Source organism: Apodemus sylvaticus, chromosome 2, assembly GCF_947179515.1.
Source record: "Apodemus sylvaticus chromosome 2, mApoSyl1.1, whole genome shotgun sequence".
Classification (NCBI taxonomy): domain Eukaryota; kingdom Metazoa; phylum Chordata; class Mammalia; order Rodentia; family Muridae; genus Apodemus; species Apodemus sylvaticus.
In genome coordinates this window covers 36,125,062-36,146,400 of record NC_067473.1, presented here as the reverse complement: position 1 = coordinate 36,146,400, position 21,339 = coordinate 36,125,062, and the positions used below count along the sequence as shown (strand labels likewise).

The following is a 21,339-nucleotide window of genomic DNA, read 5'->3' as shown; positions in this document are numbered from 1 at the left end:
TGTTTAGTAAGCACTTCTTCCTGCCATGCTCAATGTTCTAAAGCAACACTCTGTTTAGAATTTGAATGTAGAAGTTTAGAATTCATCTGAAGGATTTTGCTAATTAGGAGAGATGCATTCATTTTACTAACTCCATGACTCAAGCAATTTATCAGACTTCTAGTCAGGTTTTGTTTGATGATGTGGTGCTCTTTCTTTTATTCTTAGGATATAGCAGAGAAATCTTGGACCAATGGCTTGGTGACACATTGTCTCTTCTATGCACACATAAGAATCATGTTAATAACCATAACATCTGTTTTGGTCTAATTCTTAAGCAATGTATGTATTTTTTCTCCAAACAGCGTCAAAACCAGTGGACTCAAAATTATGCACTGGCCCTGTTCCTAATACCACACAGTTGTGCCATGTTCCTTGTCCAATTGAATGTGAGGTTTCACCTTGGTCTGCCTGGGGACCATGTACTTATGAAAACTGTAATGATCAGCAAGGCAAAAAAGGTATGTAATTTTGACATGACCTGTTTAAAACACCCACCAATTGAGGCAATTTTTTAAGCCTCTGTAAAAATTATGAAAAGTTTATAATAACGGCTATTGTGTTGTGTATGGAAAACATTGATTCCTTGTAGTCATCCACTACGTCTGGCTCCTGTATCACAAAACTCAGTGCTCTGAGGATGAGGTACAGATATCGTACACAAGACTGAGAATACTGCAGTCTTTTTTTTTTCTGTATTTTGATATGTTGTGGTTCTTTTTGTCAATTCTTTGCAGATACTTCTCTGCTGAGAGTTTAGAGATTCATTATTCTATGGGTGTAATGATAATGATTCATTAGAAGTTGTTTTGATATTATTATTCACTTAGCTGAATAGTAGTTTCAGGTTCTTCATTAAGACCTAGGTTCTCCATTGCTACAGATTCCTGAACTTGGTACTTGCCAAGTATGGGGTTCCTTTTGCAGAGTAGGCCAGAATCCAATCAGAAAGTACTTGGGTACTCCCATAATATCCATACCGCTATTGAACCAGTAGATATATCTTCTAAGGCTAGTGATTATTTTAGCTTTCAGGATTCATGGGTTTGTAAAATAAATGGTTACTATTTCTCTTTGGGTCCTGTATATAGCACCTCCAAGCACTATGGTAGTTTGAGTAGTGCTAAACCTTCCAGGTCCATACAAGCCTAGATTTTTCCATGTTCTCTGAGTAGCTTACATAGTGTTACTAGCAAGAAGGTTTTATCATCAAGTTCTGCATGATACTGTTTGGGAGTTTATAGGATCTACTGAACAAAAACTTTGAAATAATCAGTTCCTGTAACTGTGCTTTTTTTTTTTCTTTGTGGTAGCATGTTGTATCTAGTTCGAATACTCTTCTGTTATTGGATCAAATCATTTAAATTGTTTTAAAATTTTATTTATTTTATTTTGTGTATGTAAGTATACTGTTGCTCTCTTCAAACATACCAGAAGAGGGCATCGGATCCCATTACTGATGGTTGTGAGCCAGCATGGGGTTGCTGGAAATTGAAGCCAAGACCTCTGACAAGAGCAGACAGTGATCTTAACCACTGAGCCATCTCTCCAGCCCCTAAATTCTTTTCATATATGAATATACAAATATTTTAGGAGAATACTACATTACTTGGTTACCATATGACTTTTTCAAAAGGATTTTGTGTTAATCTATTCCTCCTCCAATCTCTGCTTACCCTAATGATTCCCTACAACATTTAATCCTTTATTCTAGTTGAGGTAACCCAAACTCAAAAAGGTAATGGGGTGTTTTTTTCTCTCATTTTTGAGTGTTAGATTGGATTATGTGTAAATGAGTGTTGGGATATTGTGACAGTTGACAAACTAGTAAGGGACAATGGCCAGTAGAAGCACATGTTAAAGAGTGTGAAAGAAAGAATATGGTATGAAGAAAGTCGGTGGCATTAAGGGATGGAGGGGTATTGTAAATGTTTCTTTTATTTCCTCAGATAAAGGGATAAGATTAGGCCCATAACCAAGCTGTGTGAATGCACACTTGGGCTGAGACTGAGGTTTATAACTCTGTCTTAGGACTGGAAGCTTCTAGGATCTGTACAATCTAATCTTCCACTGTGACTGAAACAGTTCAGGGTCTCTCAGATTTGACCTGATGGTTCTGCTTGACCTCATACTAATATTGGCAATGTGTTCTAATCTTCTGGCTCCTTCTCATTCTCTGGCTTGTTCTGGTTTCACCTGCATCTAGCTTGTTCTCTCTGAAACCTGCCTCTGTAAAACTGTCCTGGTAAAACTGCCTCTGCCACCACCCCCTCTCTGTTCTTTCCTTGCTGTTCTCATGTGTGTTGGGAGCATCCTATATGGAACTCAGTCTGTCAAATCATTCTCTGGTTTGTCACTTTGACTGCCACTCGATTAGCCACCACTTATATGGCTGGTTCATTTTACAAACCTTATCTTCATTGTCAGGGATTAAAAGTGTATACTTATGACATGTCTGTTTACAACCAGATTATACTATAATCCAGGGTATGTCTGTATTCAGGCCAAGTCATATAATACTAGAAGATATTGGGATATGATCCCTTGACAGAACAGTCATGTTGCTGGATTAATAGTCCTCTGCAGGATATAAATGAAACATAAACTGTTTTCATTCTTCTTGCTCCTTTCTTCCTTCACTTCCTCCTTCCTTCCTTCTTTCAATAAATGGCTGATGGCTCATATTAAGCTTAAATTTAAGAATATATACGCTGGTTTTTAATTTGCGTATAACTTCTCCCCTCTACCTTTGTCCAGCCTTAACTCTCGGGTTTAAATCATCTTTCTGAAATATTAAACCCACGGCATTAATATATTTTGTTTTCCTTCCTGAATGACTCAGGATTCAGATTAAGAAAGCGCCGCATTACTAATGAGCCCACTGGAGGCTCTGGGGCAACTGGAAACTGCCCTCACTTACTGGAAGCTGTCCCCTGCGAAGAGCCATCCTGCTACGACTGGAAAGCAGTGAGACTCGGAGACTGTGAACCAGATAATGGAAAAGCCTGTGGACCTGGCACTCAAGTTCAAGAGGTTGTGTGCATCAACAGTGATGGTAAGATGCACGCTTCATCACAGTTCAGAGAAAAGCTACTCAATCTGGAGGATGTGATTCTGTATTATGTTAAAAGCAAATATTTCTCTCTCTCGCTCTCTCTCTCTCTCTCTCCTCTCTCTCTCTCTCTCTCTCACACACACACACACACACACACATATTGTTGCTGAATAGAGTGATTATATTAACTATCCAGAATATTGATTTCATTTTGTGTTTTTATTAATAAGATTTAATTATATATTTGTATGTTTGCTCTCCATCGTTTAAGTGTGTCTGGGCACGGTCTGTGCATTTCCCCCTCAGCAGTCTTTCTTCTCTTCTCTCCAGCTCTGAGTCTCCTTTGCTCATCTACATTGTATCCCTTCTGCTTTCCAGTCAGACATAAAGATTTGATCGATCTATTCAGAAAGTTAGAATCACAAATAAGATAAAATGTGATATCTGTCTTCCTGTGATTGACTGAACTCACACAGCACAATTATCTTCAGTTGTATGCATTTTCATAAGAACACAATAATTCTAGTGTGTATTTTTACACAATTCTTCATTGTGTATCTTGCACATCTTCTTTGCTCAATCCACTGTGAGTGAACAGAATCCTTTTAGCTATGAAAGTAAAAGAGATGAGGTGTGCTCAAATAAACTAACATCAGCAGGAGAATGTTTTAAAGCAAACATTTAGAAAAACAAGGAAAGGACAATTTTTTCATTGTAATCTTGTTTCACTCACTTGACTATTAAATGTAAATAAGCAAAAGGGTCAGTTGGCATGACTCCAGAATTCTTTCATTCCTCCTTGATACGTCTCAATGATGTGATTTTCTTGAGTCCCTATGCCACAGTGGGCAAAATCAGCGTCTCCTCCCTTCCAGAGATGTAGTTGAGCCCATGGAGGGTTGTCGTCCACAGAGTTCTTTTCGCCAACCACAGCACAGCCTTGTACTTTACATTTCCTTTTGGTTTAGTAAGATATCATGCCCCGATGTGATATCTGATCTAAGAATTGTACATTCTTCCTAAGAATGTCACTCCTGTTTGGGAGGCCCTGCTAGGCATGCTCAGCAGTTCCTGAGCCACACTCTCACTACCACCGTCTAAGTCCTCTTGATGGATCATCTCCAAGGGACCTGCTCACTCTCAAATCCAATGACTCTGCATCTCAGTGAAGTATGGCCATTGAACCCCAGGGCCCCATGGTCTGACAGTTTATGCTGTCTGCAGCATATGCAGAAGCATCCTGGTGCCTCCTTAGAGGCCCTGCAACATCTGGCAGCTGGCATAATTCCTTCCATCTTACTTTTCTCCAGCAAGCAAAATTGTTCCCCCCGTGCCCCCATGGCTCAATCGCTGCTCAGTAGTAAGAAGAATCCTCTGAGGTGGGACACAGACATCGCTATCACGGAGAAATTAGCCTTTCACCTTTTAAACACAGGCTGTCATCCTGGCCAGGGTCTGCAGCAGCCACTCAGGATAACACTGGGCAGAATCTGAGCTGGCCGTTGACATTGAACCAGGGAAAAAGAGATTGTTACTCCAGATCTTTCATGATGAATTTATGTCCTCTGTTTTGTTTTATGGAGCTATAATAAGCTATGCTGAAACCTAACTTTAGCTTTCCCCTGTTCTGCTCTAAAGCACAAAGGAAAGGAGACAGAGATTGATATTCTGACACTGGCATACAGGAAAAGAAAACAAAGAAAAAAGTCATAATCTTTGCCTCTCTAAGTATGACTGGAAACTCCAACTTCAGATGTAATTTAGATTGAATGTATATTAGGTGCTTAGTTGCTGAAAATCAAACGGTGATATTTAACTCTCGTTTGAGACTACTTCTTAATTTATTTTCTCAGTTCAAATAATCTTTCTTGCTTATTGAAGTTCTATTTTTAAATTTTTTATTATTATACTATATTTAATATATTTTATTTTATATATTAATTATATATAATATAAAATATGTAACTAAAATATATATTAAAACTAGCAAGTGAACCTGTTAAATCATTGAAGGAATTTGATTCTGCAGATACTTTTTCTTTGTTTTCATTTGATATATTCTTTATTTACATTTCAAATGATTTCCCCTTTCCTGGATCCCCCCTCCCCAAAAGTCCCATAAGCCCTCTTCCCTCCCCCTGTTCCCCAATCCACCCCTTCCCACTTCCCTGTCCTGGTATTCCCCTACACTGCTGCACTGAGCCTCTCTAGGACCAGGGGCAAGGTACTAGTCCAAAGTGTTGCAAAATGAGTGTTTGAATGAAGCAAAAATCTCAAACAGAAGTGAATTATCAAATTTCTGCCTCCATGTTAGCCATCCACAAAATAATTAGATCTATCTTGTTTCATGCAAATATATTAATGGATATAGGAAAATTGAAAATAGTTTATATAGGGAAGGGACCAACCTATTTAAATAAGTTCAGTGATTAATTTTAATTTTGTCAACTGAAAAGTTTCAGTATCCTAAGTAATCAGATTTTTTTTCTCTTTCTATGGATTATTTGTTAAAAGCATAAATAGGTTAGACAAGTCCAATTGTATTACAAAATATTGTTGGTTGTGACCAAAGACAAGTTGATATCTCATGAGGTATGTGAACTATATGATCTAAGAAGTACACATACATTGTCCATTTGCCACTGTTTCCTTTATGAGGCCATCTCATCCACCATTGCATTGGCCTTGTAAATACCATAACCAGAACTAATTTGTCAAAGGTCTAACAAAATACTTTAACTGACTCAGGTAGACAGGTGTACAAAGTCAAGCAAATATTTAGTTTAAATCCATGATTTGTACATGGCTGATACATAGCTGTGCTAAAAGTGTGTGAGCAAGACTGGAGACTTGTAAACATTGCTTCCATTTCATCCTGTGGTCACCTAGTAAGTGTGTAGCAGCTGCACCAAATGTTACTTTGTAATTAAATCAGGCCTAGGGAATTAACATTGATGAGTATTTCAGACTCTACCCCTAGGCTGGGACTGCAGCTATAGATTTTGTTTTATAATTAAGTTAAAGTTCAACTAGGGACATGAATAATTAGAGACAATGAATCTGGAAAATATTTAAAAAGTATTTTCTGGTCCCACATTCCTCACTAATTTCACAACTTTGTTAAGGACACAAAAGCATCTGAAGTCTCAGGAGGTTTTGTCCTGAAAAATTCTTGTGTAGGTTTCCAGCAACCATTAGGGATTCTGCTGCTGCTTCTTTCTCCAATTGTCTTGTAAGGAACAGGGTTGGGGAAAGGTTGCGAAGAAGTGTCAAGGGAGTTTTATGTAGATTCTCTGGCAAACAAGGAAGAGTAACAGAATTTCACAGCGAAGAGAGCATAGGGCAATCTGAGAAGAGATAAAGATGTGATGTATGATCAGAACTGAAAATCTTGAGTGAACCCAGTGCCAGATCTCTAGCACATTCGAGGCCCTTCTTCAGGTAGCAGGAAGACATCATCCTAGAGGGTGTGATACCTTTGAGAATATCCAACTTCCTCCTTTGTTTGTATGACACATGTATGTTTCACTTAAAGATGTAAAATTGATGAGCGTAGAGGCCTTTGTTTCCAAGTTGGAGGGTTAGAGTCAGAACAAATGCCATTAAGCCACAGATAGGTGTGTGGTGCTCTATTTACGCCTGTACTTCAACCACTGGGAGGCTGAGAGGAGCATGAAAAGTTTAAACCAACGAGCTATGTAGCAAGTTCCAAACTATGCCGAGCTAAGCCTGAGCACTGTCTCAAAATAACAAATAACAAAACATAACATAAGCAGGAGTTTGGGGTAATTGTCTATCATAGCTCAAGCCTATGGACAAAATATTAGTCATTATTTTCCCATGGAAAATGAAGTAAATCGTGGCATCAATGATTTCTTCCAGGGCTCTTGTTTCAGAATGTTGACATCTTTCCACATGAATGACCCAAATTCAGTGTTCTTGCTTAATCTTTTATAAACTGTCAAAACTAAGGAGCAGTCTAGAAGTATTTGATGGATACAATTGTCTTCTCAGAGGCTTACTGCTAAATAAGGCCACCCTTTCTAATTCTTTCTAGACCCTGGATGGTTCAATTCTGCTGTTGTGTCTAAAGCTCCTCTCTAAGCTAAAAACTCAAAATGGCTTCTCTAAGCTAAAAACTCAAAATGGCTTCTCTCGGCTTCTGACTGAATTGGTCTGCATGTCTGTAAATTAACTGGAATATGTTCTAATCTTCTTCCTCCTTCTCATCCTTTGGCTTGTTTCTGTCTTTCAACAATCACTGGACCACAGCTACCTGAAGGAAAGAAGGGGCATTCCACAAAGTTAGTACTATCCTCCTTATGCCAAGAGCTATCCTTAGAAAATGAAAAATGGAACTTTATCAGGAGTATCAGAGATGGGTCAAAAGATCCACTGAAAGAGATTCAGGGAGACCCACTGTGACCATGGGCACATTCAGGAAGAAGATTCCATGATAAACAAAAGAGTAGAAATATTATCTAAACTGAATGAAACTGAGATTATGAAGAGAATATCTTCTAACCTTAAAAGGACTGGTCATGGGGAAGTATCTAATACCATGTTGTCAGAACACTTCAGTGGTTCATTTTGTCTGACAGGTATGTGACAGTCCCTGGATAATAGCAGCATTAAAACAAGCTCATTTTTCCTTCAAAGAAAAATAGGAGAATTTTACAGTATGTCTGTCAGCATGTAGAGATTGCAAGAAAGTTGAAAGTAGTAAGTGAAGATAAGAGATGAGTCTAGAAGCAAATGCATCAGAAAAAACTCAAAGGAAGACAGAGGATGTCCCCACCCCACCCCTACCCCTCCAGACCTTCCCACTCCCTGGAACATCTAGCCTCTTGAGGGCTAAGTGCATCTTCTCTGACTGAGTCCAGACCCAAAGTCCTCTGCTGTTTATGTGTTGGGAGCCTCATATCACCTGGTGTATGCTTCTTGTTCGGTGGCTCAGTGTCTGAGAGATCTCAGTGGTCCAGGTTGGTTGAGACTGCTGGTTCTTCTACAGGGTTGCCCTCCTCCTCAGCTTCTAGCTTTTCCCCAATTTAACCACAAGGGGTTGAGTTGTCCATTATTTGGGTGTAGATATCTGCATCTGACTCTTTCAGTTGCTTGTTGGGTCTTTCAGAGGGCAGCTATGATAGGCCCCTTTTTGTGAGCACTCCATAGCCTCAGTAGTAGTGTCAGGCCTTGGGGCCTCCCCCTGAGCTGGAACCTACCTTGGGCCTGTTGCTTTACCTCCTTTTCCTTAGGCTCTTCTTCATTTTTGTCCTTCAGACAAGAACAATTCTGTGTCAGAGTTTTTGACTATGGGATGGCAACCCCATCCCACACTTGATGCCCTGTCTTTCTGCTAGAGCTGGGCTCAGGTTCCCTCTCTCCATTGTAGGGCATTTCATCTACGGTCCTTCCCTTTGAGTCCTGAGAGTCTATCACCTCGTAGGCCTCTGGTACATTCTGGAGGGTTCCCCCCCCCCATATCCTGTCTCCTTAAGTTGCCTATTTCTATTCCTTCCTCTGGCCCTCAGGGCTTCAGTCCTCCCCCCACCCCCAACACTAGATCATGTTCCCCTCTGATGGGGTTGGGGAGTGGGAAGGAGTTATGGAATGTGGAACATTCAGAGGGTGGACCAGGATGGGGATAAATATGGAATGTAAAAAAAAAAAAACAGATTAAATACTTTTTTTTTAAAAGGAAGACAGAGAAAAAACTTCAAGCAGGCCATAGCTAATTACAAGTATTAATTTGGCATGAAAGAGATGACTGATTCCTTTAGGTCATTATTAATAGTAGCCCTTTAGCTCCCAAGAGTGTCTGGGTTACTGGATTCCTCTGTGGAATTTAAATAATTCAAATTTATCTTGAGAGGTTAAAGAAATTTTAGAAGGTTATAAACCTGGAGATTCAGGGCAAGCATTTATATTATTATTTTTAAATGTTAGAATAACTTTAAGGTCTTTGGCTAAACATTATATTTATAAATATTTTTGATTCTTTCTATCAAAGAAAATCCTTTTGCTTTATATTTTATCAAAATCATCATCAATGATAGACAGGAGTATCATGATATACAAGACTGAGAGACATGGCAGTAATTAACCAAAATTTTGTTTAAATGTATAATGAAACTTTATATAGGTTGGATTTCCTTATGTAACTTTGGTAAGAACACTTGAGTTTATATTGATGTACTTTTCTACATAACTAGCTGATAATGTCATTTCTCCATATGATCTGTCACTTGCTGCCGCTGAAATCTATTTCTTCTCACAAATTATAGGGCTATTATATGAAAAAGCTGATCTTGTAAATGCTACAACCCATTCCAAAACCAAATCTTCCCTCCATAATTTAAGTAATAAATGTACCAAGAAGTTCCTTTCCAGAAGAATGCTATGCCTTTTAATGTATTTTGAATATAATTACAATGAGTATTGCGTTTAAATCTGAGATCTCTTACTTACAGTTAGGATCAGCTAACACTATTTGTTGGAGTTTATTTATTTTATACTTGGGTTAAGAATCTTTAATTTGTTTTAAAGATAGAAGTCATTGTATCTTTAGAAAATGTAAGACAAGAGGCTATTCTTCAGTACTGTGTAGTAACAGCAATTATATAATATATTATATATATATATAAATATTTTTAAAATAATATAAATAATACATTTATATATAAATAATATATATTATATATATATTAAATCTAGTGTCAAATACAGATCTGTCTGTTATATTTTGATGTGCTTTTAACAGAAGTTATTTTCCTTTTTGAAAAAAATGGAACTAATCCAATGGATTTTGAATTGCAATGTTTTAGCTAATAGGAAGAATATATGGAGAATTTTTTAAGTAGAATAACTTAGGCAAAAACTTGCCATAAAACTTAATAACTGATTATTTAGCTCTTGTTCATATAACATCCCCACTTGACTGTTAGCTGTCATTCTTAATGCCACACTCAAGAGACGTCTAAGCCCCACGTTGTCACCTGCAGTGATAAGATGACACTTATCAACACAGCTAGAACAGCCAGCTTTCTTACATCTGGGTCATCTTACACCAGAATAGATAGACTAGAAAAATTAAGACAAGAATTTGTTGACCAATCCTGAGACATGTTTCTCAGTCTATGTATTGCCCACCTCCATGATATTTCTTCTGTCATACCTGTCCCCTTGTGATTTCACTGACTCAGCTAACAAGTCACTTACTAACAAGCTTCTGGGTTTCCTAAAAGGTCAGTTTAACACCCTTGCCCTAAATCATGTGAACAAAAAAGTCTTAAGGCTAATCAGACCAAGGGAAACATCATATATTTTGGTGGGAGGTACTCACTAGAATTAGTGGTCAGCACAGACACCTTGCTCTGTTTCCTACAAACTGCTCCTGTCACTGCCCCTTCCTTAAATACTGCCTAAATACCTTTAAAAAGCCCATGGCAACAGGCTCTACAACTTCCGGCCATAAGAAGCCACATTCAACTCCTCCAGGCATGTCAAACCCACTCTCTGCCAACATTGAGTCCATCACCATTCTTTCACAGTTGATTTCTTCTCTATTTTTACCAGCCTAGTACGTGTTTCCACAGCATAATCCTGTTGATAAATTGAAGATGGGGTTGGGGGGGGGGCGCATAAAGTAGATAGGGAGACAAATTCCATGAGGGAGGTAGCACAAGGCACTGAGCAGAGGAAAAAAACATTCATTACAACATTGTGAGATAACAAATGCTTTGGATATCTAAGAAATAGCCAAGAATGCAGTGTGTTTGTGGTGAAGTTATTTAGTGGGAGATGACTTGCAGGGTGGATTTAGAAATATTTAAGAGACAGGAAACATTCCAGGGCTTTCTTCATAAGATAGGGATTCCCAGATTCTGAAAAAAAGTAGCCTTTTACATCTTCCCTAATAATCACTCATATGGTTCTGCTGAAATTGAGCTTTAATGAGCATAAAAGAATGAATGAGGGGCTATAACATTAATGCAGGTGCAAAAAGATAGTGTCTTAGATGAGAGTTCTGATAGTGCCATCCAGGATGCAGATCTGAAAGAATTATTGTAATTGAGAACCAGGGAAGTTACTGGAGATACTGCTGTCATGGGATCAAGTGTTCTTTATGCTGCCATTAGGATGCTTACTGTGAACTCTTCCTTGCTATATTACACAATTTGGCTGTTTTACAATCTCTTACTGGCATCCTGATGGCTCTTTTGTGAAGTTCAAAGCAATTTTGTAATTGCAGAATGTTCTCTGTCATTTCCCCTGCTATTTGTCCACCACATCCCTCCTTTTATCCCACACTGTATACTTTGTAACATTTGAAAAACAGTCAGTCTAATTGTCTACCATAGTACTGTTAGTCGCTGCTGGATAGTACCTTATTATCTTTGTATTCCTATTTCTTATGATGATCTCCACATAATAGGCTGTCAATAAACCTCTGGCCCATTGCTAATTTCTTTTTTTCATCCATAGACACCACTGTCCTTTAAGAAATGACTCTCAATTTTTCTTTACATAATTTTTGTTTTCTGTTATTGCCCTCATTGCAAATTCTAGCTTTGCCTGTCAGATGTCAGATAAAACTTGGAATCAAGCTGCACACCATATTAACATCTGGACACAGCTTCAAATTTCATTACTCTCAAGTCTCAGTAGAACAAATAGAGACTGCCTTTTCAGGGGGATAAAAAAATAAAGAGGATTCTAGTTATTTTTAAAGTCCTTGAATTTTAAGGATTTTCTCTAACAAAAATTTGTCCTTTGATTGTATTTTTTGATAGTCACTTTTCTGGATCCCAGTGATCATAGCACTGAACGGAGGCTCACAGGTGAGCTCTGTCAGGCAACTTTCTTTTACTGTAATAGGATACGTAAAGTTACATAGGCTCACAATCCTTATTCACAGAGGGCCCATTACCTCTGATGGAGGTGCAGGATAACAAGATAAAAATGTGACATTCATTCTCTGGAGTCTAACTTCTTGAGTTCTTTGTATATATTGGATATTAGCCCTCTATCAGATGTACGATTGGTAAAGATCTCTTTCCCAATCTGTTGGTTACCATTTTGTCCTATTGACATTGTCCTTTGCCTTACAGACACATTGCAATTTTATGAGGTCCCATTTTTCAATTCTTGATCTTAGAGCATAAGCTATTGGTGTTCTGTTCAGGAAAATTTCCCCTGTGCCCATGTGTTCAAGGCTCTTCCCCACTTGGGGGTACAGAGTTAAACAAAGAATTCTCAACTGGATGTCTGAGAAGCACCTAAAGTAATGTTCAACATCCTTAGTCATCAGAAAAATACAAATCAAAACAACCCTGAGATTCCACCTCACAGCAGTCAAAATGGCTAAGATAAAAAACTCAGGTAACAGAAGATTCTGTCAAGGATGTGGAAAAAGAGGTACACTCCTCCATTGTTGGTGGGATTGCAATCTGGTATAGCAACTCTGGAAATCAATTTGTCAGTTCTTCAAAAATTGGACATAGTACTACTGGAGGACCCAGATTCTAGCATATACCCAGAAGATTCTCCATCATGTAATAAGGGCACATGCTCCACTATGTTCATAGCAGCCTTGTTTCTAGCCAGAAGCTAGAAAGAACCTAGATGTCCCTCAAAAGAGTAATGGATACAGAAAATGTTGTACATTTACACAATGGAATACTATTCAAAAACAATAGATGCTAGAAAGAACCTAGATGTCCCTCAACAGAGTAATGGATACAGAAAATGTGGTACATTTATACAATGGGATACTATTCAAAAACAATAGATGCTAGAAAGAACCTAGATGTCCCTCAACAGAGTAATGGATACAGAAAATGTGGTACATTTACACAATGGGATACTATTCAAAAACAGCTATTCAAGAACAATAAATTCATGAAATTCTTCAGCAAATGGATGGAAGTAGAAAATATCATCCTGATTGAGGTAACCCAGTCACAAAAGAACACACATGGTATGTACTCACGATAAGTGAGTATTAGCCCAGAAGCTCAGAATATCCAAGATACAATTCACAGACCACATGAAGATCAAGAAGGAAGACCAAAGTGTGAATACTTTGGTCCTTCTTAGAAGGGGGAGCAAAATAGGAGGTGATACAGAGACATGGGAGGAGATACAGAGGCAAAGTGTGGAGCAGAGACTGAAGGAAAGTCTATCCAGAGACTGTGCTACCTAGAAATCCATCCCTTATACAGTCAGCAAACCCAGACACATATATTGTGGATACCTTGCTGTGAGGAGCCAGATATAGCTGTCCTCTGAGAGGCTCTGTCAGTGCCTCACAAATACAGAGGTGGGTGCTCTCAGCCAACTAATGGACTGAGCACAGGGTCCCCAATGTAAGAGCTAGAGAAAGGACCCAAGGAGCTGAAGGGGTTTGCAGCCCCATAGGAGGGACAACAATATGAACCAACCAGTACCCCCCAGAATCCAAGGACTAAACCACCAACCAAAGAGTACACATGGAGGGACCCATGGCTCTACCTACATATGTAGCAGAGGATGGCCTTGTCAGACATCAAGGAGAGGACAGGCCATTGATCCTGTGAAGGTTTGATGCCCCAGTGTAGGTGAATGCCAGGACAGGGAAGCAGGAGTGAGTGGGTTGGGGAACAGAGGGAGGGGAATGGGATGGGGGTTTTGGGGGGAAATGAGACAGGGGTATAACATTTGAAATGTAAATAAAGAAAATATCTAATAAAAAAAGAAAAAAGAAAATAAAAAAATGCTACATTCAAATCACGGCTAGGCATTAAAAGAGAGAGAAAGAAAGAAAAAGTGCAGCCCCCTCTCCCCTTCAATGCCTGTTTTCAATGCCCTAACATACTCCACTGAGGAATGGCAAAAACCAAATTCCTGATAGTATAACCGTAGAATCATGCCTCATGGACCTTTAAGAGACTTTTACCATGTAAACTATGAAACTGTGGCACACACACACACACACACACACACACACACATACACACACACACACCAAGATGACACATGTTAACCAAAGGAACATAAACTCTTAAGAAGGTTAACATAGTTTAGGCTAAAATTGAAGCTGTACAAAAACATTTAGTATCTTCCATAAGATTTAATAAGCTACAAGTATTCAGATGTATCGTAATTGCCATGCAGAAGTATGAATGATTTTCTATGAAGGACAAAAGTTATCAAAGAGGACAGCAGTTTCACAGCATTTTATACAAATCAGAAGTGTTTGACTGTTTGGAGTTATCCATAACCAGTTATTTATAAACAGAACTCCAGTCACGGGAGAGCAAAAGGGAATTTGGAACAAACTGTCCTGATCCTCCTTTAGAAAACAAAACAAAACAAAAAGAAAACCAAGTACACAAATTTTAGCAATGAAAAATTAATCAAGGAGCAATATCAAGTTTTTCATTGTATTGAGATTATTTTCCATTGGTCATGTTGGCACTCTCTTGCTTCAGTGTTAAATATCCAGTTTACAAAGCAGAGATCTACAGCCATGTTTCAGAGTCTGTATTTCATAAGAGAAATATTTTATAAGTTGTTATAATCAGTGGAAGTAATGTTTCAAATTGCAATTAAGCTATTCAGCAAGTAAATAGAATAAAGATAAAAGTTACATTGCCAACTTCTAATTTATTCTGTAGAATGCCCATGATGTAACATGACATAGGTTGAAAATACTTCTCATGATGGTTGGGAAATATTGAGCTTTGTGTGTATATATCTGTGTCAGCCACAGAAGAATGTATATGCTTATACATAATAAGTCTATATATGCTGTGACATTACTGTGTCAGGAAATTATTCTGGCTCATGGTTTAAGAATATATCCAGTCCATCATAGGACTAGCCACACTCTTTATTCAAGAAGCAGAAACTGAACTGGAAGTGATGAGAGGCTAAAACAAATCTGTAGTGGCACATTTAAGAGCATCATTCTGAAAACATTTCCACCAGTAGGGACTAAGTGTTTAAACTCATGAATCTATTAGGAAAGTTTCACAATAAATGCATACATGTAATATCAAATAACCTATCATTTTAAATTATATTTTATGTTCATCAAACTCTTACATAATACGACAATTATATTAGTTCTGTTATAGATAAGTAGCGAGTTGCTTCTGCTCTGTGTTCTTGGAATTATTCATTATTGACAGTAACGATTTGGTGACTGCTCACACAGATTTGTTTTTCTAAAAATATATTCTTATATTTTCAATTTGAGCTGAAAATGTTATGATGTTAGATTTTCTAATAGTTTGATATACTTATTTGAAATATATTTTAGTAGTATAGGTTTAAATTAAACAGCATAGAGCCATTCAAGTGAACTAAACTCACTATGATCCATTTATTGCAATCAGGAAAAAATGACCAATGAAAGTATGCATGAGTCATAAAAGAAGCTTTGCCTTTGTTTCCAGTGTATGAGCCTCTTGTTCTAATTTAATACAAAACAAAAACAAAAAACAAAAAGAAATCCTTTTAAAAGTGGATTTGGTGAAGGCTTAAAATGTAGCTTTGTTCAATAGAAAGGATAGTATTGACTGTGAAAACATGATAATCTGTATAAAGAAATGTGCCTGTTAGTTCTCAGAAAACAGAAGTGTTTATCTCTTGTGAAAATGGAAAAAGGCAGTCCAGTCTCCCTGCTGTCTCTGTTAGAAAAAATAATCCTGTAATCACTTGTCAAAGTCATAAGAGAGAACAACAAACATTCTGTTTTTGAACTCCTCTTTTACTAAATTTCATTTCCTATTGATTCGAGGTATGAGTTAATCTTAGCCTTGAATACGTGTTTATTTCTTTCCAGTTTTACCCTTTATCACATAAGAGAACAGCAATAATTCTTCTGACCTACAGAGATTCCCATTTTTACTCTGACTTCCTACACATACAATAGGAGCTCTGAGAACTCTTCCAAATGTCCTGTAGAGTTCAGCCCCCGGAGAACTGTTTATGGCTGGCTGGACAACTGTAAAATTATAACTATTTTCAAACCCAATTCATTCCGTTACAAACTTTATGTATTTTACTATTTATTTATTTCTTCCCATCCAGATCAGATGATTATTCCTCTGAATAGGAGTGGTTTTTACCTACGGTTCCCTGAAATACACAGTGTTATCGTTAGTAAGTGGAGTCCAGGCTTTTCCTAAAGCAGCGCAATTAATTCTGTGCCAGCCTAAACATTTAAGTAAAAAACAGACCCCAGTTGTACTAGAAGAAGAAATAATGGTCAATATCTGAAGTCCAGCTTCCATTATGGTGAGTTGCTTAGCAAGACTATGGAATATTTACATTATAGTCCCTGCAAGATGCCCCTGGATTTCAACACACTGACAGAGAGTTTGCCATGGAGGAGCAGATTTTGCTCACTACCACCAAATCAGCACCCCTGAAATTTTGAGAATCATGCAATGAATATTTAGAAACTGAAGAGCCGGTGCCTGTGTTACAGAAAACACAGCAAGGAGAACATGTACAGGGAAAAAGAAATTCTAAACTATCATGATCCTTAGAGTGATAAATCTCATCTATGACAACCAGCATCATTCTTAGTAATCTGAATGGAGCAATAAAGCCCCTAAATGGGGAGGTGTTTGGTTGGTTGGTTTGGTTGATTTTGGTCCTGAGAATAAAACTCAATATGTGCAAGCACAAGCCACTAGTCAACAATGTATACGAAAAGAATTATAGTCCCAGAATGTATATTCTCAAATACGATCTGCAGAATATGTTTGGGATCAACAGGGTGAAGTGTTCCCAGAAGATCAAAAAGAAATACAGGAAAGGGGAAGGAACAACAGAAATAACTTCATGTAGGTAACAATATTTGAGTTCTATAGAAAGATTATTTTTATGATTACAAATCCTGATAGCATATAGTATTACTACCAATAAAAGATTGAAACTGTTTTTGGACTTTATTTTTAATGCACAAAATGTCCTTGCAGCTTTGAGATCTTAGAGGTGTCTTCATTCTGTGCCAACTGAGGGGAGTCCTGAGAGTAGATACCTCATAATCTTAACGTTACATGTTTATTAATCAATGTGTCAGTGGTTAAGAGGCACACCTTTCTCAAGACCACACTAAGAACCTAGAATTGGGCCAAATGTTCTGTCTTCTCTGCCTTGATTTCTGCTAAAGTCACTAGCTTTCTCTTAAGTCATCCAGGCTTAAAATCTCTAGTACCACTTTGGCTCCTCTCTTCTGTGTTCCAGACACTATCTGCTGTCAAGACCTTGGTTGTACGTTCAGAAAATTCTCTCCTATATCTGCTCCTTACACTTTGCTCTCACAACCACTAAATGCAGTTCAGAACCCAAAAGCACAGCTCCTGGCATTATTTTCTGTGCCTCCACATTCTTCCCACTTGTCTTTCCCAAGCAGGACCCTAACATGTTTGTCCCACATGTAGGAAACCCCGGATGCTGAAGAATAAAATCAGTTCTTCCCTAGAGTTCCAGGTCTGCTCAACAGAGTCCACTGGGCCTTCTGCTTCTGTCCGGGCTGCTGCCTCTCTGGACCTCTGCATTCTATTCTGGATCTGCTGGTTGTCTTTGTCTTGACCCCCTATCAAGCCTCTTTCTTGGTAAACCTTTCTTCCTTCTCTTTGCTTATATATTGTGAACCCTTTAAACATTATTTAAACTTATCTTTTCTAAAACAAAACAACACAAAAAGAACAATAACAAAACAAAACAAAGTTCACTACTCTCACCCAATTAAGGTATAGTACTTTGCTCTGAAATTTCCTAAGAATTTTCTTTATCAATGGATATATTTGTTACTAGTAATTTTTTTCTTATTTTCTATAACAATTATCCTCTACATGTCTTATGAACTCTACTAAAAGATACAGTCTCATAAGAACAGCCATTTTTCGTTCTCTTTGATTTTATTTCTGTTATTACTATCAGTATTGTCATAGTCAATAAAATACTTCTGGGTTAGCATTTTAGATATGCTAATTACTACATATTTAAAGTGTCAGTGAAGAGACTAGCCTCCTGATCTCTCTTTTATACTAATTTCATATTTTTTGTCTATTCTTTAACTAGAACCAGATATTTTGATTATTAGTTTCAGTAATAATATGGATATTTTCCCTATTTATGACATTCAAAAATTCAGTAATTAGGTTTGTTGTCTCAAGTTCCAAATTCATGTTTTTTTAATTCTTTAACAGATTTAGAAATCTTAAATAAATTTAGAGAAAAATAATGTTTTAATCACTTATAATCTCTTTATTCCACAGTTTATTTTACTTAACCATGGTATAAAAATTTTATAAAGCTGCAAGAACATAGATGAGTTTTATAATTTTTGTAATCATTTCCACTTTATACTATTTTTTCACTTACTAATTATTTTTTAAAAGAAAAATTAAGAAGCATAGATTTTAATTATAAATAGGCTGTTTAATAATTTTCCAGTAATGTATTGAACTTTGTGAATATCCATCCATCAAACAAGAGCATTAATATAGAACTGAAGTTAATATATTTATGTGTTTAAATATTAAGCAATTATGTTTATGCTAAAATATTTTTATTGTGAATAAAACACCATTTTCTCTAACTGTTTTCTGTAGTTCAGGTATTGAGATAGTTGAGCTGAGTTTGTCCACCATTGGTACATGTTTATTTTTTATAGTTCAAACTCCACAGAAATTTAGAAAATATCTCATTCACTCCTACCCTCACTGTATTTTATTTTTATGTCAACTTGGCATGAGCTATAGTTGTTTGAGAAGTGGGAGCCTTAATTGAAAAAAATGTGCCACCCATTGACCTATAGGGAAGTCTGTAGCATTTCCTTTATTGATGGTTTATATGGAAAAGGCAAGTTGGTAGGGCCACCTCAAGGCCTTTCTATAAGAAAGCAGGCTAGTCAAGCCATGATGACCAAGCCAGTAAACAACACTCCTCCATAGCCTCGGTATCAGTTCCTGTCCCCAGGTTTCTTGAGTTCTTGTTCCAACTTCCCTCAATGATGGACTAGAATCATTGGGAAATCTGGGAAATAAAAGAAGCCCTTTTCTCCCTATGTTAGTTTTGGTCATGACATTTTATTACACCAATAGAATCCTTAAATAAGACATCTCCTTAACAAATTTAATGTAGATTATCGGGAAAAGGATAATGAAAAAATGACCAAAGAAACAGAGTATTTGTGTTGCTCTTCTAGGTTAAATATTTGCAATGCAGTGATACGATTACGTTATATGCTTTTATTAATGTTTAAGAATTTCACAAAATGTGTTTTGATTATATTATTTCCCTGTTCCAACTCTGTCCATATATACCTTCCTTTCCTAACACTTTTGGTCCTTTTTATTAAAACCTATCCAGTTCAGTTTTTGCGGCCATATATCCTTGTATATATGTCTTTCCGCTGGTACATGGTCAGCTTAATTAGGGGACATTATTTGAGAAAACAGTTCTTTTTCTCCTCAACAGCTAATAATAGCTTAGTTAGGCAGTACTTGATGACTAGCATCCTCTCCATGCTGGGGTATGGTCTTGCTTGAGATTCTGCAGGTTTTATATATGCTGTCAGAACTGCCATGAGTTCATATATGCAGCTATCTCCTGTGTCCATATCTGTATCCTTCTAATTATCTATTGTGTTTGGCTTTTATACTATATCCTCTTTCCTTTGAGGATCCCTGAGCCTTTCAATGAAGGTATTTGATGTAAATGTTCCATTTACAGTTAATCATGTTACAATCTTTAATTCTGTGCACTTTGTTCAGTTGTGAGTATGTTAAACACCATTTTCTGCAAATAGACTCTACTTTCTTGAATCCTAAGTGATACATTAATCTATGGGTATATTGATAAGTCATTAGAAGTTGTTTCAATACTATTAAATATAATAGTCCATTAAATATAATAATAGTTATAGGTTAGCCCCCCCACCCAAGGCCTGTGCTCTTTTTAGCTATCAATTTCTGGCTTGATAATAAGGCCCAGAATGAATTTTGTCTTAGAGTAGACCTTAAATGCAATGAGAAAGCAGGCGATTATTATCAGAACATTTCTGCCATTATTACAGCAATGGACATATTTTTCCAGGCTGGTCATTATTATGAATTTCAGGATTCAAAGCTGGGAAAGATTGTTCATGACTTTTTCCCTCAATAGCAACTACAAAACCATCTAGCATTGTCAAACCAAGTTAGCAGATCTGAAGCATCCAGCTCTGTACCAGCTTGATTCCTCTATATTCTGTGAATCAAGTATGTGGTTCACTTCAACCAAGGTCTTATGATAAGCAAAATATAGCCAACACATATCGTGTAATGTCTGGGGGTCTATAATGGTCACTGACCATCAACACAAAAAGAAGCCCCCCATTCTATATACTGGGCTTTGTATTTCTTAGCCTCTGGTGTATAGAAGGGGCATCATTCCCCATTATTATGTAACTTCATTTCAACTCTTTTTACATGTGTTATTATGCATATTTTAGGGAACTTCTAAAGTAGTTTTCATAAGACTTTTTCCAAACAATATTTAATATTCCCTATCCCTCTCCATAATCCCTTCTCTACCCTGCCCTTGCGCTCTTACCCCAATTCATCCCTTCCTGTTTTCTTATCCCCATTAATTTTTTATAACAATGCATTTTTTATCTCCGCTCCCCAGAAACCCTCTCCCAAGGGGCCCTTCACAATTTCCAGACCTCTATGGGCATTCCAAACGAAGGACACATATCTAAAGATTTAAAGCTCATATCCAAACATGTAGGGCTTATCTTTCTGGGTCTTGTTTACTTTATTCAGAATGATTGTTTTTGGCTCCATTCATTTATCTGCAAATTGCATAACTTTATATTTCAAAAAGCTTTTTGAACAGAATCCAAACAGCATGGACATCAAGATCAATAAATAATAAATGGGATCTCATAAAACTACAGAGGTCCTGTACAGCAATGGTACTATCGCTCGAGGGAAGTGGCATCCTACAAAAGGAAAAAATTTTTAGCAGCTGTCTTAGTCAAAGCTCTATTGCTGTGAAGAGACACCATGGCCACAGCAACCTTTAGAAAGGAAAACATTCAATTCATGCTGGCTTAAACCTCAGAAGTATGGTTCATTATCATCACAGAAGAAAGCATGCTGGCAATCAGGCAGACAAGGATGCAAAGAGGTAGCTGAGAGTTCTGCTTCCCTATCAGTAGGAAGAAAAGAGAAAGGTGAGAGAGAGAGTGCTAGGAG

At 37.3% G+C, this 21,339-nt stretch overlaps 1 protein-coding gene across 1 annotated transcript in view; it reads left to right on the top strand.

The window, feature by feature from the left end:
* Thsd7a (thrombospondin type 1 domain containing 7A) overlaps window positions 1-21,339 on the top strand; it is a 413,636-nt gene that overhangs the window by 255,729 nt on the left and 136,568 nt on the right. Inside the window, exons 5-6 of the mRNA XM_052173249.1 lie at window positions 345-500; window positions 2,882-3,094. Coding sequence (XP_052029209.1) covers window positions 345-500; window positions 2,882-3,094 — 369 coding nt within the window. The remainder of the gene's footprint in view (window positions 1-344; window positions 501-2,881; window positions 3,095-21,339) is intronic.